Here is a 19202-nt window from a genome sequence, read left to right as displayed (position 1 = left end):
ACCCTTCTCCCTCCCATTTTCTCCCTATCTCCAAGAAAAATGGCGATCCATTTGAATATACTTGAGTGGAAATTTGTTGAAGTGGCTGAAAATATATATGGAGGGAAGTAAATCTGCTTATGCTTACAGTTTACCAAGGGTAATTTGCATTTGGCCATATTGTCCACATATAAGTACTTGGACATCGGCCTTACGATCTGAAGAACCTGTCACCATGCACCTCAGAGGAGTCTGGGTAATGTATGTGCTTGGAACAGGCTTTGTTACCATAGGGAGGCCAAGGACAACACATGAGACTTTCTGAGCACAAACTCTGCAGTCCTCTGTGTACTCTGTGTTTCTAGTGTCCACTCAGGAGCACAGGGATGTTGGAGGGCCCCAAGCCTCTGAGGTGGCATGCTCCAGCCTTCTGTATGGAAGGGCTGGGCCTTGAAAGGAAGTGGCTGACGTGTGACCTCCCTTTCTTCACTTACTCAGGCATGACCATGCACCACTGTGGGTGAGGATTTGGGGATCTGGCAGCTTGCACCCCCTTCTGCACTGTTTCATCTGCCGCTTGTTCTCACTCTGCCCACTTTCTTCAATATCCTTTAGATAACCTCATTTGATTTTTTTCCAAGTGGGGTCTACACCTACGATATGATATTGGCATTTATGAAAACAATAGTCATACAAGCACCACATGTCCTGTTTATTATCTTCTCTATCCTCCAGTAAACACTGCCCTGTCTGTCTTCATGTAGTGTCCATCTTGCTTAGCTTATGAAGGGTTAGCCACATAGCTTATTAACACATGCCATCTTGGAGTTCTGGCTTCCTGACCCATTCCATCCATGGCCTCAGCCATCACTCAGCCCTTGTCCAGCTAGCCTGCTTCCCTCTGGGCCCTGCATGAAGCTATTTTCCAGCCAAAGCCCCATGCCACAGGAAATGCAGTCACCTGTAACATCTCTTAATTTTTCTCTTGGCAGGTGAAAAATGAATTCATTCCATCTACCCCCTAATTCTCAACTTCATAAATTACAGCAGACTTCTTTTGCTGAGTACGGAGCCAGGAGTCCTCTCTCTACAAATCTTCACTCTACAGCATTCATCTCAGCTCCCCACCCTCTCCTTCCCCATGCTGCTTGCACCCACCCTCCAATAAACCCACCTATTATGTATCCTGAAGAGGTATCATTTTGTATCATTTTGTCTTTTATCCTTTTGATTATTACTTAAATTACCCATTTATCCTTCTAATGCCATAGGCTAACTCCTAAGCAGTCTTAACATCTTCTCAACAAAGCGAGTCAGTCTCTCCCTACAGAAGAGTTCTATACCACTGTCCTAAGAATAGAATACTCTACTCACATGTGCAGCCTCCTATAACTCCTTCAGCTTGAGTTTTATCACATTTTCTAATTTTCAGTGCCTCATCATGCCCAAATTGCCTCCTGGGATGTGGAGGGGCAGGAAGTAGCTCCTAGAGGAGGAAAAGGCCTTAAAAGCTGGGCATGGCAGGGGATGGAAGCAAAACAGTGGAGAGGAGCGGAGAAGTTCAAAGAAGACTGTTGGCAAGGTCCCAGTGTTGCTGCCTCGAGGGCTATCAATGCCTCCCCATGCCCTATATCCTAAGAGAACTGTGTGACCCTGGAGACCTTGATGAGTCAGGATGGAATGTAGAGTCTCAAGATAACTGCTGCCACCACCACAGAGAGCCTTCCAGGCCCAGCCCAGCCAGCGAAGCCAGACCCATGAGTGCCCAGGAGATTCCTTCAAGCCCAGAATGATACCCATCGGAGAGGCTAGGCCTGATGAGAGATTCTGAGGATAGGTGGTATGAGGAAGAACTGCTTGTTCCAAACAGAAGAAGACTTCAGCAATTCCAGGAACTCATGATTCTGAGACTCAGTCCTGCAGGGGGTGGTGACTGCCTGGAGTGGGGCTGGACTCTTCTGGGACTCAGGGCCTTGCAGCTCTGACCCCAGTCGTGGCTAGTATTTTTGTGATTTGGAATTAGAAAAAAAGGGGGGGGATAAGGAATGGTGTGTGTGTGTGTGTTCTATCTTTGGTGATACTCAAACAGGGAGTCAGTAAGTAGGAATATTTCAACTGTAGAGGGATGTTCTTATGCTCACAAACACTACTCAATATGAATACTAGAATGTCTTGCATTTTTAAAAAAGATTTATTTATTTATTTTTAGAGAGAGGGAGAGAGTGTGTGAGTAGGGGAGGAGTCAAAAGGAGAGGGAGAGAATCTCCAGCAGACTTTGTGCTGGGAACAGAGTCCACCCTGGGGCTTAATCTCAGGACCTCAAGATCATGACCTGAGTCAAAACCAAGCATTGGAAACTTAACCTACTGGCACCCCTTGAATGCTTTGCATTTAGAGCAACATGCATTTGCTAAGAAAGCCACCTGGTAGTCAAAATCATCATCATGAGCTTTCTGGACCCTTCAAAATTAACACGAAGTTTTGCTGTCTCTGTAGGTCCTCAAGTATGTTCCACATAATGAAGCACAGTCACTACAGCTCCCGATTCGGCAGCAAACTTGGATTGCAGTGCATCGGAATGCATGAAAATGGCATCATATTTAACAATAATCCAACCCTCTGGAAAGCCATTCGTCCTTTCTTTACAAAAGGTAATCAGATGCTGGTGACCTTCTGCTCTTTTGTCTGTAAATGAGCCCCTTTTCTGGAACTTAAATTCTGCTGCATCACTTACATTGAAATAATAAGATATGGGAGGCACTATTCTAAGTACTTGATATTTTAATCCCACAACAACCTCATGGGGTAAATACTCTTGTCACCTACATTTTACACATAAGAAAGCTGAAATAACTTACCCAAGGTCCCCAAATTAGTAAATGGTGGCCCAGAAGACAATGCCAGTGCCTACATTTTTAACAAACTCCATTCTTCCTGTTGATACACAAAGCAATTCCACAGACATGAAGAAGAGCTACAGCTCTGTACTTAGGATCATTTCAATTAAGAATTTAGTGTTTCAGTCACATATTTGATTTAAACATAGCCAAACAATGTGTTCACTGAATCATTGACTGACGTCCTGGATGTTTTAACAGAAAGCAATTTGTGAATAAAACTAGAGAATTTTAGAACTAGGAAGGACTATATATGTCATCTCATCCAGTCTCTGAATTTTATAGTTGGGGAAATGCAGTCCTAGAGAGGTTGTGAATTTTATTCAGGCAACATAGCAAATAATAGATGAGCAGAGACTTGGTCCCAAGGCTCCTTATCTAGACCCCTTTACTGCATTTCACTGGAAAATGAAGCAGCTGGAGAATACACACGGCCAGTCTTTGACATCAATATCAAGGAAGATAATCATGCCCTGTCAACACTGTCAGTGATAGAATCTGGGGCTAGATGGATCTTAGGCCTGACCATGCAACATTCTTCCCTCCAGCCAGCCTCTGTAGTGAACCTGGATGCCTCCCATGTGGCTATTTGGACTGGGAGAATCTATGCCGGACACAGCTGAGCATTGATTCTCTCTACAGAGTTGCCCATCACCAAGGCTGAGTACAACTCTACTATAGACCCCACTGTATTAATCTCCTAGTGCTGCTGTAACAAATTGCCACAAACTTAGTGAGTACCCAGAATACAATGATAGTCAAGACATGGTCCTTGCCCTCAGGGAATTTATAATAGGGGGAGGGGCAGATATCATATCACCAAATATTATCCTAGGTGATATATTATGCTAGAGGTGTGTGCAGAGTGCTACAAGACATAGAAAAAATGGGCCATCTAAAGTATTCTGAAGGGTCATGGGAGGTTTTTTCAGGAGCAGATGCTTGCAGTAAGTTTTGAAAGAAGATAAAAGCTATCTACATTAAGAAAGTTTGACAAGGATGCATTCCACAGAAGGAAATAACAGGATACTCCAAGACAGAGAAGGGTGGATCAGCACTGTATGTCCATAAGTAGGCCCTTGTGCCTGTGATGGACACATGTAGGCATGAGGCCTAGGGGAGGCACCAAGCTGAGTTTATCTCAAAAGTTACAATAAGTCATTCAAGATTTTAAGCAGAATGACATGAACATCTCTTTGTGACTTTTTTTAGATAAACATTGTATATAGAAGATCAGATTTTCTAATAAAAACATTATAAAACTACCCATATTAAATGCCAAAAATAGAGGTCTTTTAAAAAAAAAAAGTTAGAGGTCTAATTACTTATTAGAAGTTCCCTGCTGTGTCTGACATTTTTAGTAATCAATGAGAGTCCCAAGCATTTTTTTAAAGATTTTATTTATTTGAGAGAAAGAGAACATGAGTGAGAAGCAGAGGCAGAGGGAGAAGCAGACTCCTCACTGAGCAGGGAACCTGAAGTGGGGCTCCATTCCCCGGACCCTGAGATCATGACCTGAGCTGAAGCCAAACGCTTAACTGACTAAGCCACCCAGGCATTTCTTGACTCTCCCTTGAGAGTTATGTTTTTCATTAGTTTTCCTGATATAGCAGAAATTTGGAGTTACCCTATGACCCTGCAATTACACTGGGTATTTACCCCAAAGATACAGATGTAGTGGAAAAAAAGGCCATATGGGCCAAAGGGCCATATGCTCCCCAATGTTCATAGCAGCCATGGCCACAATAGCCAAACTGTGGAAAGAGCCGAGATGCCCTTCAACAGACGAATGGATAAAGAAAATGTGGTCTATATACACAATGGAGTATTACTCAGCCATCAGAAAGGATGAATACCCAACTTTTGCATCAACATGGATGGGACTGGAGGAGATTATACTGAGTAAAATAAGTCAAGCAGAGAAAGTTAATTATCATTTGATTTCACTTATTTGTGGAATATGAGGCATAGCATGGAGGACATTAGAAGAAGGAAGAGAAAAAAGAAGGGGGGTGAAATTGGTGGGGGAGATGAACCATGAAAGACTATGGACTCTGAGAAACAAACTGAGGGTTTTAGAGGGGAGGGGTGCGTGGGGATGGATGAGCCCAGTGGTGGGTATTAAGGAGGGCACAGACTGCATGGAGCACTGGGTATTATATGCACACAATGAATTATGGAACACTACATCAAACAATAATGTTGTACTGTATGGTGACTAAGATAACGTAATAAAAAAAAAGAAATTTGGGAGTACATTTTGGTATCTAAAGTAGTAACATTAATGAAGGCTTTGATTCCCTGGGCTTACCTATGGAGAGATAATGAAGAGCAGCCTAGGCAAATGGCCCATCCTGGAGAGATGAAGGTGGAGGGGCAAAAAATAGCTTGTATTTCCTGAAACTGCCAGAAGAGTTCTCCACAGTGAAGGAATTACGTTGATTACTTGCTCTACTTTTTTTTTTTTTTTTTTAACCTGGATAAGATTCAGTACTTTTTCACACATTTTAAAAATTAAAATTATATCCACATCAGACCACTGCCTATAAGCAATGATATTACATTTTGCTTATATGGTTGAAACGTGGCTTCCAGCTCTTGGACAGAGAGGCAAGTCATACATTGGTATAGGAGGAAACCACCAGTGATATTCCAAGCCAACCCTTCTGCACAAAGGGCTGAATCATTAAAGAATATTAAGGAATCCCACCTGGGAATGTGATAGAAAGTATGAAAATCAGAAAGTATGCTACCAACCCAACCTTCCTTTTTTATAGATAAGTAGAAATCTTAGGACTCTAGAACTGCTTACCAGGCTTCCTTTCTTATTTGCAAAGTCTGCCTTCAGGGGGCTCTTTTGTACAACTGATTTTTTTTTTAAAGAAAGAATTATGGCTACAAATTTTCCTAGGATTTTTCATTGCATTTCAAAAACTTACTTTAACAGTAAGTCTGAATAATAAAAGACATAAGTAGGAGAGATGGCTCTTAAAGAAAACTTAAAAAAAAAATAGGAGAAAGGAAGGCTTTAAGAGTTAAATTCTCTAGACAGATCATCTACCAACATGACCCACTAGCTACCCAGATGACCTGGAGCAGAGCCAGTTCACTCTGTCTTTACTCATTTATTCACCCATCCTTTCATTCGTTCATTCCTCTATTTGACAAATAGGATTTGAAGGCCACCATGTACTGTGGACTTGAAGGACAGTGCTAATAGCAGGCTGTCACTGCATTTCAAGAATTCCCAGCCAGTTGGGAAGACTGGTACACAAACAAAAATTTGCTTAGTTGTCACGACCTTGGCTGAGTAAAACAAATCTAGAAGTAGTCTGAAGAGAAACCGAAATTAACAGAAGAACACTCTGGGTAATTTCTAAGACTAGTGTTTTGAACTGCATAAACCACAATTAAACAGGAAGCACTTTAGATCAAATAGTCAAGGGCCAGTTTGAGTAGTTCGATAGCAATACCCTGCCACCTGTTGAAATATAAACATCTCCCTGGCCAAATCTAGACCTTCTTTAGAGAAATACATATACAATAAATATGGAAAATCATTGATGTGTGATTCACAACCATAAGAACTAAATGTTTCATTTGTAGTCTCTCAAGTGATTTGCCATAACATGAAGAAGAGTTTAATTTTGAATATTTTAAGATTTTCATTCATTCATTCATTCATTCATTCACTTTTCCCCATAAAGGTGATGCATGTTTGTAAAAAATTAGGAGAATGCAGAAAAGTATTCAAAAAGACATGAAAATTTCTGCCAAGTTATTGAATTAAAAAAATCATGTATGGTGAAACTCCACACAGAAAAGGCCAAACTAAGCTGATTGTGTGTGTCCCTAAGTTCATGTGACTCCCTCTCCGACATGCTCCCCTCAGCTTTGTCTGGCCCAGGCCTTGTGCGCATGGTGACCGTTTGTGTTGGATCCGTCCTCACGCATCTGGACAGGCTGGAGGAGGTCAGCAACGAACTGGGGTACATCGATGTGTTGACCCTCATGCGGCGTATCATGCTGGACACCTCCAACGTTCTCTTCCTGGGGATCCCCTTGGACGGTATGTGAGAACTGACAAGCTCCCCTTTATTGACTAAGGGGATGGAGGGGATGACAGACTCAAGGAGAGATAATGCTGCTTTTGTACATCACTCGTATTCAAACATCTCCAAGTATTCTTCTGATTTTTTTCCCCCTAGAGTGTCTGCCTTGCTCCTTTATAAGTTTCTGTAAGTAGGGACCATCTCCTCATTGCTCTGGGAAATATGATTCTACCCAGTCAAAATTTGACAAATATGATCAGTTCGTTTGGCCATGAATATACCCTACCACCAATCAAATGGATATATTTAACCAATTCCAAGCATTCTTGTGGGCACATGCACACACACACACACACACACACACACACATACACATGCACAGATATACATACATATATACATAAATATACATATATAGTCCTCCCTCAAAGCTACTAAGCATGAAAATTTTGACTGTCTGTACGATAATGGTGCTGGTGTTGAAGCTGCTGGAAATGATAAAAAGAGCTACTATTAGTTTAGTATCTACTATAAAAAAGTTGCTTTATATATGGAGTTTGTCATGTAGCATTATAACAACTCTTATAAGAATATCCCACTCAAAAAGCTACTCCCTTCGCTATACTACAGAAACAAATATTAAAACACATACACGCAACTCTATCACCACCAAAAAATAAACACTAATCAGTTGGGTTAATTCCATGCTGCTGTTGTCCAGCGTAATGTAATTTCCCCTGAATTCTAGCATATTTGCTGACTCGTGCATTCATTCAAAAAATATTTGCTAATTGCCTATTTTATGCTAGGCACTGTTCTAGGTTCTGGGGACTGAACAGTGAACAAGACAGATAAAGTCCTTGCCTTCAAGGTGGTCACATCCCAGTGGCAATATAAACAGAAACAAGTAAATATACATAATACATCAGGCAATACTAAGTGCCCTGAAGAATAAACGAAGCAGGGCAAGGGGACAGAAAGTGAAGAAGGAGGTGCATGGGGTGGGGGGAGACGGTGTGGCTATCCCAGAGACTGTTGTCAGGAAAGGATTGCACAGGGAGGACACCTGGACATCAGCCTATATGAAGGGAGATCGGGAGCCACATCCAAGTCTGAGGGAAGAACACTTCCGGCACGAGAACAGGGCCTCATTTTAACAATGGCCCAAGGCAGCTGAGCTGTAACACCTGCTGCCTCACTGGCCACATTTGGAAGAACAGATAAGCTATAAGCCTCCTTTTCTCCTCTCCAGCTCTGCTTACCTCATGTCCCCTGCTCTTTACTTACTCCCCACAAAAGTCATAGAAACCATGCCTGACTGTCATTTGGATGGGAGCCCCATTCAACTCTGAGTATTTTTAGTCACACCCATTGCTTCATCCCCTTCAGACAGGAACACTAATCCTGGCTGGCCTGTCCTACATGCAGCTTCCCAGTTTCTTGGTCTGAAAAAGTGATAACACTATATTACTCCCCTAGCAAGATTGTAAGGATTAAATGAGGTCTCTTTTGTAAAGCATTTTGCATGGTGACTGGTATTTAGCAGTTGAAAAGAAACGTCTGTTCCCTTCCTTCTTGCACAATTTGAAAAATGCAAGAGTTTTCTTTCCCCAAACATGCAATTTAATAAAGGATGTTCATTAGGAGTTGACTATGCATGAGGCTCAGGGTAAGGGATACTAAGATGAATTCTATACTCTGGATCAAGATGTAACCAGGAGAGAGTGATGTGGCTTTTTGCCCTCCCAGGTACCAGAATTGAGGCCAATGACACCCATAATTACTTGTGTCCCTCTTATTTCCCATAGTCCAAAAAAACCAGGAAGGAGTTGGACACTCAAAGAGGTGACATGAGATTCTAGGCTGTGTCTATAACACAAACTTGAAAACTTGCAAACTCTGGTTAACTTGGTTGATTTAGATGTCAAGCAGAATAAGTTAATGTTGGTTTGTCTAGTGGCATTCATATGGCTAAAACACCTACTAAAGCCCAGGGTGGCAAGAGACTCTATACAGGGGGACTTCTCTTCTCAGATAACTTTCTTGGGCTCACATTTTTGCTCAACTACTCTGCTCTTTGTTTTGTTTTTCCAGAAAGTGCCATCGTGGTTAAAATCCAGGGTTATTTTGATGCATGGCAAGCTCTCCTTCTCAAACCAGACATCTTCTTTAAGATTTCTTGGCTATACAAAAAGTATGAAAAGTCTGTGTAAGTAACACAAGTTTGGAAAACTTATCAGTGAGATTGGATTGACTTTGGGTTGTGTCTTTGCTATTGTTGGCCTCTTTGGCTAGCTTTCTGCTCTTCAGAACCCACAGGGGAGCTGTGGATGAAGTTGCTGATGAAACACTGTACAGCAATTTGGCTGCACGTGGTGGCCAGACCGGAGTAAGGGAGGCCTGAGGCCCAGGCAGCTTTTCAACAAGGGGACCAAGTGGGTGGTCTGAGAGCCCCATGTCTGGAATTAGGACATGGCAGTGTAGTTTCAGTTGAAGAGATGGGTTGGCTAAACCTATCATTATTATCTGTAAAAATTCTCTTTTCATATCTGGAAAGTGGAAACACAAAATCATTTTATAGCCCTGTTGCTTCTGAATAAATTTAATATAATTCAACTTGTAGGAATTAACAGTAGTCTCAAAAGAATTTTTTCACAATGAATATAATGGACTTCAACAAAATGTGTGATTTCCTTTTTTTTTTTTTTTTGGTCATATATATTAGGGGGATCCTGAAACTGTCATTAAATGGCTTTGCCTTGATTATAAACAAGTCTAGACAGAAACTGGACAAATGCTCAATGGCCTACAGGCTAAAGAATAGGTTTCTAGAGTAAGGAGCCAGCCACTAAACACTGCCCCTCTAACCATCAGTGAGGAGATTATGGGGTTTAGAGGCAGACAGACCTGGTTTATATCCTGTCTCTACCGCTTAGTAACTAATTGGCCTTGGGCAGTTATTTAAAATAAAATATAATCTACCTTCCAGAATAGAGATATAGATTAATGAGAGCCTATATATGGGCAATTATCACAGAGGATGGCACATAGAAGGCACTAAAGATGATAGTTTTCTCCTTCCCTCTGTTCATATCTTCTCCCAGATGTCCCTGATGATCTTAAATTCTCCATCTCTAAAAGTTCCCAAACTTGTTTGAAGACCCAACTTTATCCAGTTTGTGTATTTTGAAATTTAATAATGTTAGTCTCCAGGAAGGAAGCCAACTTGATGTCGCTTTATATATTCTCCTGCGGTTGGTGAATATTAAGTAGGTGATTTGGACACTTGGGTCTTTATATGTTTCATTTAGTTTTCACCAGAGCTTATTGTGACTTGAATCCATGAGATAAAGGATTCATCACTTCCATATGTTCAAATTTGACAGTGGTTTGAAGAGTCTCATTTTATGCTTCCTGGTCATTAGTTTGGCTTTGGTTTTGGCCAGCAAGCCCGTTGAAACTTATTGCATGAAACTATATAATGGTTTCTCTTAGGTTTCTATAGAAATTAGCTCCACAATATTCCCTCTGTATATAATATTTGCCAATGGTTGTTAGTACACTAATCTATATATCCTAAGTCCTAGAGCAGTAAAGACAGAGAGAAATCTTTTAATCTTCTCTCCCACCCATGCCCATTGTAATAAAGCCATTTTTTTTAAATTAAAGTGTAACTGACATAAAATATTTCAGGTATACAAACAACACCATGAGTCAGTAATTTTAAATATTGTGAAATGATCACCATTATATCTCACTACTAAACTTTCTTCTCGTGATGAAAACTTTTAAGATCTATACTCTTAGCAACTTTCAAATCTGTAATACAGTATTGTTAACTATAGTCACTACGCTGTACATCATGTCTCCATGACTTATTTTATAACTAGAAGTTTCTACCTTTTGATCCCTTCAGCCATTTTGCCCGCCCTTACCCCCCTCCACCTCTGGCAGCCACCAATCTGTTCTCTGTATCTTTGAGCTAGGGTTTTGTGTTTTAAGAGTCCACATATAAATGAGATCATGTATTAGTTGACTTTCTCTATCATGCCAGTACTTTTTTTAGAAATATACTGATGGAAAGGATTCTGGGACAACTACTCCCATCCCTATTTATTCAGTTTTATACTTCTGCCTGTCTTAATTCCCAATATTACAGCAGTATTGTTTTCTACTTTTTATTCTGGCAAGTTTGAGGTTTTTTTAGCCACAGAACACCTTAAATAAGTGTTCTTGGCCTGGACTGATAACCTAACCAACCTGTTTGGATGCAAAATACGCTCAGAGTTCCAAACCACAGATCCACAGATACATTCTTATAATACATGTTTGTAAGTTGGAGATTTCCTGTTTCCTGAACACTGTCGATGAACTCAATTCTCCCAGTTTTTAAGGGCATATAAATTCAGACGCATACATCTATGTAAGACCAGCTTCTAACCTGAATAGGGAGGATTCCAATGGACATTCATAGGTCCCAATTCTGGCCCAGGGAGGACGTAGGTGGTCAGAATGGCTGCAGTTCCATCAAGGAATTCTCCATGAATTTATAGTCTTAGAGCATTTCAACAACTCCTCGACCTAAATTTAGGGGCCGTGGCTCAGGTAGGAATGCTATGAGCATTCACAGCCCACCAACTGAGTGAGTATCTGTCCCTTATAAGTAAGAGTTTCAGTAAATATTTGCTGAGTAAATGGACTGGTAGATGAACGAATGAATGAATGAATAAATGAATGTAAATTTATCTCTGGTGTATTTCTGGAGGTATGTATGTATCTACAGACACACTTACAGAGATACACAATAGATGGCAGCTTCATTTTGAATGACACAGTTACTACACTAGCCTGAAGAATACCTCTTCAAATGTCCAAACACCTTTCTTGAGGGGCGCCTGGGTGGCTCAGTTGGTTATGTGTCTGCCTTCATCTCAGGTATGATCTCAGGGTTCTGGGATCAAGTCCATCTTAGGCTCCATGCTCAGTGGGGAGTCTGCTTCTCCCTCTGCCTGCTGCTCCCCCTGATTGTGCCTGTGCTCTCTCTTTCTGACAAATGAATAATAAAATCTTAAAAAAAAAAATTTCCTTGAGATGCCCATAAAGAAACTTCAAAAAGTGGGAAGAATCTTAAAGAATGTTCCCTTACTTTTCCTGCTGAGCTGGAGTAAACATAGAGGTTATTTATGTCAGCACCACCCACAAGGTGTACAGGTGACCATATCAGCAAATTTTTGAAAGAAAGATTTATTGTACATGTAAGGTAATGCAGAATAGCATGCCCTGAGATTGGTAAACAATACACTTACAGGTGGACTCATACAGTTTAAGACAAAGGCAAGCACAGCAGAATCTAGATCTTAAGATGGACTTACTGTTCATTGAGTCTGAGCCCTTCACTTTAAAAGAGATGTAAGAGATGTAAAATAGGTCACATAGAAAGAGAACAATCTGAACTAGAACCTGACTCTCTCTTTCCAAGGTGCTCTTCCCGTTACCACACCATCAAAACACACATAATATACATACTCTTGTGGCTAGTCAATCAATAAATATCTACTTCATGTTTACTATGTGGGAGAAACTGCAAGGTACAGGAGTAAATATCAAGAATAATATTTGATCCCTTGTGTTCACTTTCTAGAACAGGAAATCTCAAACTCAATTGTTTCCAGAGTTGGGCAAGTAGAAAGGGGCTGGGTGGTTATGAGTCAATAGGAAGTGAAGGTGCCTGGGGCAAATTGGTGAGTGCATGCCCACACCAAAGACCTTCACTTGTCTTTGGGTTTGTTTTTCAACTTAGACACTGTACTGGACCCATCAAAAATCAGAAAACATGATTGGATTTATCATTCTGGTACCAGCTTTTAACCCTTAACTAGAGGTTACAGCCTTCATTTTGCTACCAGTACCTACAAATCATAGCTAAATTTGGTTCCTTCAGATGAAGTGTAATGAAAATGTAATTTAAGGATCTTTGCGAAAAATTAAGTTTAAATTCAGTAATTCATGAGTGCTAAAGGCTTCAATTAAAGCAGATAATTTTATTTAAACAAATGGCAAATGAATTCGTTTTTGGGTGCCTGGGTGGCTCAGCTGGTTGAGCAACTGTCTTCAGCTCAGGTCATGATCCCGGGGTCCCGTGATTGAGTCCCTCGTCGGGCTCCCTGCTCAGTGGGAAGTCTGTTTCTCCCTCTGACCCTCCCACATCTCGTGTTCTCTCTTTCTCAAATAATTTTTTTTAAATCTTTAAAAAAAATGAATTCGTTTTTCTAGATGTCTTAACTGACTGCAGATAGATTATATTTTCCCTTTTTTTTTTCTTTTTTAGCAAGGATTTGAAAGATGCCATGGAAATTCTGATAGAAGAAAAAAGACATAGAATTTCCACAGCAGAGAAACTGGAAGACTATATGGATTTTGCCACCGAGTTGATTTTTGCTGAGGTACTGACCTGGATTAACCATAATTCCCACACAATATATGTACTCGACTGTGTGCAGGTTGTGTAAAGATCCCCTCTTGTAACTGTTGCATACTTCTGCTGTTTAAGTATCTGCTCTAGTACTTCTATAATGATGACTCAAAGAGCCCACTCACTGCACATTCTGGTGAGACTGACCTTTAAGATTGAAACTACTGTGTCTGCACAGCACAAAATATGAAAATGGGGGAGCCCAGAGACAGTAAATACAGATAATTAGTTAAATTTTTCTGATCTCACCTGAAGACTATTACGAAAAATGTCAATTACAGAGGTGTAATATTTATGACCTCGTTTTACTGATGTTTTTGATCCTGACTGTCCCTTCCCCTCCTTTTTGGAAGCTTTGAGTCTCTTTCCTAACTTTTCTCCCTTCTTGCAATTGTTCAGAAGCGTGGTGACCTGACAAGAGAGAATGTGAACCAATGCATACTGGAAATGCTGGTTGCAGCACCAGACACCATGTCTGTCTCTGTGTTTTTTATGCTATTTCTCATTGCAAAGCACCCTAAGGTTGAAGAGGCAATAGTGAAGGAGATCCAGACTGTTATTGGTAAGAACTTATCAAATAATAATAGAGCTTAGAAAACAATTCCTTCTGAACCTCAGCTTTTTATGTCCTAAGAATCTGATTTCAAAAAAAATCTTTATTTTAATCCAACCAGAGAATAATAAAGGTAGTCATTTTGCCACACTTGGTTATGCCAGATAGATCGCAAATCCATTCTTACTGTGTTTTTTTTTATTATAAAAACAGTGCATCCTCATTGCAAAAAAATTAAATAACACAGAGATGTATAAAGCAGAAAGTGACATTCCCTGACCCCTTCCACTCTCTTCACCAGCCTCATCTGCACTCCCCAGGGGGAACCACTGTTAATACTTTGCTGTATATTCTTCAAGGTCTTCCTTAATGTGCACTTAAATGTTCTGCCTACCCTACCAGGGTCAAATGCTTTTGTGGGTCCTTCCAGGGAACTGGCTATCATCCACAGCAGTGTTTCTGGGTTTCAAGCAATCTGTTTACAAATGAACTTCCAGTCAGTGGCAGAAGGACAAGGGGAGGATGACAACAAAGGGACAGGAATGATCAGTTTCCCTCTCCCCCCAAATCCAGTGATGCTGGACCCTTCTTCCCCCAGCCCTCTCCCCCTCCACCAGGTCCCTGCTCAGCTCTTCCTGACACCACATTTTCTGTTCTGCCTTTGCCTAAGCATCATTCTGCACGCTGCCACCCCCTTCCATACAAACACTGTCACATTTGGAGGAAATTGCTTTCTGGGGAACAAAACCAGAATTCCTTATTTGGAATGTCCTTCATGTGGATAATCTTTTTTCTTTTCTTTTCTTTTCTTTTTTTTTTTAAGAGGGAGAGCAAATGAGAGAGAGCAAGCACAGGTACCATGAGCATGGGTGGGTGGGGTTGGTGGGAAGAGGAAGAGGAAGAGGAAGAGAGAGAAAGAGATGCCTCAGGATCCTGGGCTGATTTTGATTCTGCAAGAGTAGTAACCCATTCGAGGATGTTCTGATGCAGGGCTTGATCTCATAGCTCTGGGATCATAAGGAGCCGAAATCAAGAGTCAGACGCTTAACCGACTGAGCCACCCAGGCTCCCCAACATAGATGATCTTTTTAGGAACACATTTCTGACATGTGAAGAGATATCAGTAATGATAAAGACCTTTCTCTCTTGACCTTATACAATCCCTGTGAAAAGACTTACTTGGTTGCAGAGCGGCACCATCTTTTTAAAGCCATTCGAGTGTTACTTGAAATAGTTGACAGAAAGGGGAAATTTCACAGAAGGGTTAAATATGTGAGAGAAGGTATCTACAGATGTGTTGCTGTGGATGGGAAATTACCTGGGAAGACAGATAGCAGGAAACCAGAATAACATCTAAGCCCCCAATTCCAGAATGGCTTCTCATGTGCCCCCTGTCAGGTGCTGGGTTCTGGGTCAGGCATAGGGGGACATCAGTGAATAAGGCAGAGCTATTCCTATACCTGTAGGGCTCACAGGCTGGCAGGAGAAAGAGAACTTAACAAGGAAGCCCAGTGGAGTGAAGAGAGAGCCATAGAATGATGGAGTTCAGGCAACAAGGGGAAAATTGTTCTTGAAACCATGAGCATTTAATACAATTTCCTTGAGAGGTGAAAAGTGTTTGTGCCCTATGATGTCCCCCTGACACTTCAACAAACCTTTACAAAGACGGAAAGCAGCTGAACCGTTTGTCCATGTGTTCGTGCTCCCTCCAGATATACCTACATATAATTACTTCCTAGGGAATGCCTCTGATTATCTTCTCTATCATCTTCACTTCTATCCACCCCACCCCAGATAAATGTACCCCATGAGACCCGTGAGTATTAAAAAAAAGCAGTATGCAAAGTGCAGGGCTGTTACAGTTCTCTAACCAAATGAGAACTTTTCTGAATGGCATAGTTGTATAGGAGACAAAGCTGACTGAGGACCCTGGGCTGATTTTGGTTCTGCAAAAGTGGTAACCCATTTGAGAATGCTCTGAAGCTTTGCCAATTCTGGGAGTAATCCCAGCCTCTCTGACCAGTGTCAGGCCAATCTGAAACAGTGAAAGTATCTGTCAACCCTAGCACATCCAGAGTTTAGCTGAGGCACCTGTTTTGCTCTGGTAGGGAGAGAGGTTCTTGCCACTCTACTGCAATAGGTCGTACTTGATGAGATGGAAGGAGGGACTATCAGTGATGCATTCCAGGCAGATGACTGCACAGGTGACCAGACGAGAAAATTTCATTGAAAGGGATTTAATTCACCATTTCACTTTGACTAGAGAAGGAGTGAATGTGTCCTAGAATTTAGAGGAGGATCCCAAACTCAAAGACCTCAGAGGCCAGGCAGATAAAAGTTTGAAGCAGACTGTAGGTCTATATAAAACTGCAGGTGGATGCCCCTCTAAAGGGCTCATCGGCCACTCAAGGTCAGCCCGTCACTGTCATGCAGGGATGTGGGTCCAGTATCCCCAGGTTTTCTGATTTTTCTAGAAATCCAGACTTTTCCATGAAATCTCCTAGGTTTTATAGTAATTAGCTTCAAGTCTGAATTTTTATAAAACATGCTGTGAACCAAATGACATATTCAGCCTAGGTTGCTGGTTTACATTAGAATCTAGAAAAAAAAATTATTTTCAGCCAGGAGAAGACTTTTCTGTGGAAACTATGGGAGTTTTAATGCCCATCACATATTGTAACTACCATTACCTCCTTGTCCTGTTTACCTGTTCCCACAGGTGAAAGAGATGTAAGGATTGATGATATGCAAAAATTAAAAGTGGTGGAGAACTTTATCTACGAGAGCATGCGGTACCAGCCTGTTGTGAACTTGGTCATGCGCAAAGCCTTACAGGATGATGTCATTGATGGCTACCCAGTGAAAAAGGGGACTAACATTATCCTGAATATTGGAAGAATGCATAGACTCGAGTTTTTCCCCAAGCCCAATGAATTTACTCTTGAAAACTTTGCAAAGAATGTAAGAGCTCTTCTTTAAAACTAAGCATGCCACTCTTAAAAATGTCAACTGTTAAATCCTCTCTGGGTCTGTGTTTGCACCATGTACATTTCATTCTATTTACTTGTTTCCCTCTCTTGCCTCACCAGAAGCACATGTTTCCTCTAGCTTAGGACAAGACTACCGTCCTCAAGCCAACAATGCTGGGTCTCCAGCTCTGAGAAGCATCCACATGGTGGCCACACAATGGGTCAAAGGTCCAGCCCTTAATTTGGCTGCCATGAGACAAATGTTGTTTAACCCAACTACTTTCCCATTTCAACTTGTCCCTTTGTAACCATGTAGATCCAACTCTGGTACCACGTAAGCAAAGGAAAATCCAGTTGTGCTTCAGATGGAAATCAAACGAGACCAAGAGATTTAGCTTTTACAGTCTGCCTTTGGTTAGCCAAATGGCCCAATGAACCCTAGTTCCCATTCTAAATGGAATTCAGTACCTAGAAGAGCTTCAGCTTTTTCTATCACTGAAATATAGTGTAGATTCTGCTTCAGTTATGTCAAATTTTAGGCAATGATGTTTATTAACCAAAATTTTCCAGATATTTCCCTCATCCTCCTCTTTTTCCATTTGCATATGATGTATAAATCTGATCCCAATTAATCCAGTTCTCTAATTCATTCTGTTTCTATGTGATCAACCCATGCTATATTGACAACGGGTCAACAAAAATTTATTGAACATATACTATGCCCCAGGTACTATGTAAACACAGATGGTAACAAGACAGACAGATGTGGTCCCCATTAATTTTTTGCATATCTAAAAATATTTGGATGCTTGACACTAATGGGCCAGGAGTCAACATCTTTGCACAAAAAAAACAATCTTTGCCTTGGTGAAATGCAGTAGAGTAATAAAGCTGTGGTTATCACACAGACCTAGTTGAGTATGCTAACATTGGCTGTAATAACATGATGTGCATTGCTTTATCCCAGCAAATTAATGTGAAAAGCAAAAGCAGGGACTGTCCAAGTTGGGCATATATCACGGGGTGAATCATACTGGATAAAAAAAAGAACTTATTTGAGTTACACTCATGCATCTCAGTGAAGGAACAGTATGGTTTGGACCCTATAACAGCATTCTGACCAATTGGTGGTTTCAGGGTGAATCAAAGAGAGACTGCATGACTCTGGCTAACTGTCTGATCATTTTCATAGGTTCCCTACAGGTATTTTCAGCCTTTTGGTTTTGGGCCCCGTAGCTGTGCAGGAAAATACATCGCCATGGTGATGATGAAAGTTGTCCTGGTTACACTTCTGAGACGATTCCACGTGCAGACATTGCAAGGAGAGTGTGTTGAAAGTTTACGGAAAACATATGGCTTGTCCTTACACCCAGATGAAACTAGCAACTTGCTGGATATGGTTTTTATCCCAAGAAATTCAGAAAAGTGCCTCAAACACTAAAGAAAATTGATCAGTACCTACTCTGGAGCATTTCTCATCAGTAGTTCACATGAAAATCGTCCGTCTTTACCAGGTAGTGTCATCCTCACAATGAACATTTGGTGGCCTGTGCCATTTTATAGGCATACCTCATATGGATTGTCAGCAAGTCAGGAGACATTGCTCACCTGTTCTTTCCAAATCAGAGAACAAGATTTCCGGAGAAAATAGAGGCCAAGAGTTTATAGGGAAAATAGTCAATCCCACAAAACATGCTTTGGAAAAAGTAGGTCATCAGCAAAACTTATGTCCTCCTTCCCACAAAATCTCCACTGCCCTGCCCCAAGAGCACTTTAATGTCTGGGGCAGAAACACTCAAGTCCATTAGAAAGGCCAGCCTGATGTCCAGGTACTTAGGGCCCAACATACCTGCTAATGTGAATAGAAGTATTTTGATTTAGTTTTCAGTGGTAAGCTCCATGACATTCATATTCTTTGGAGAAGTGCTTACAAATTCAACATTTGATGTTTCCTATGAATTATTCAATTAACTCTTGATTACCCACAGGTGACCTGTCTGTGGCAAAAGTTAAATAGGTGACTATCCTTTCCCAGGGTCTCAATTTATGCCTCAGCCACTCAATCCCACTTCAATAGACACAGATTTGGGTAATATAAAGTAACTTAGTAATAGCCTGAGTAAAATATAATCAGGACCACACATCTGCTGTAGGAAAAGAAAAATCACCCAGTGCATTTCAAATTCAAATAAAAATTCTTTTCTTCATGTTTGCATCATTGCTTAGCTCCACTAGTGCTAGTCAAGAGATAACTTTAAATAATGGTATCTATGAACTCTT

General features: G+C 41.0%; 1 protein-coding gene across 2 annotated transcripts in view; it reads left to right on the top strand.

The window, feature by feature from the left end:
* LOC111138628 (aromatase) overlaps nt 1-18767 on the top strand; it is a 33117-nt gene extending 14350 nt beyond the window's left edge. The window contains exons 3-9 of one of the 2 annotated variants that reach the window (XM_022490663.1): nt 2476-2630; nt 6769-6945; nt 9023-9137; nt 13257-13371; nt 13800-13962; nt 16673-16914; nt 18115-18767. In XM_022490663.1, coding sequence (XP_022346371.1) covers nt 2476-2630; nt 6769-6945; nt 9023-9137; nt 13257-13371; nt 13800-13962; nt 16673-16914; nt 18115-18363 — 1216 coding nt within the window. In that variant the 3' untranslated portion in view covers nt 18364-18767. The remainder of the gene's footprint in view (nt 1-2475; nt 2631-6768; nt 6946-9022; nt 9138-13256; nt 13372-13799; nt 13963-16672; nt 16915-18114) is intronic. The other variant, XM_022490668.1, reaches the window with a different exon arrangement.
* Nucleotides 18768-19202: the final 435 nt, after the last annotated feature.

This window comes from Enhydra lutris, unplaced genomic scaffold, assembly GCF_002288905.1.
Source record: "Enhydra lutris kenyoni isolate GAN:26980312 unplaced genomic scaffold, ASM228890v2 scaffoldscaffold4, whole genome shotgun sequence".
In the NCBI taxonomy this organism is placed as follows: domain Eukaryota; kingdom Metazoa; phylum Chordata; class Mammalia; order Carnivora; family Mustelidae; genus Enhydra; species Enhydra lutris.
Note: the sequence above shows the minus strand (reverse complement) of the source record. Positions and strands in the feature narration are given on the sequence as shown.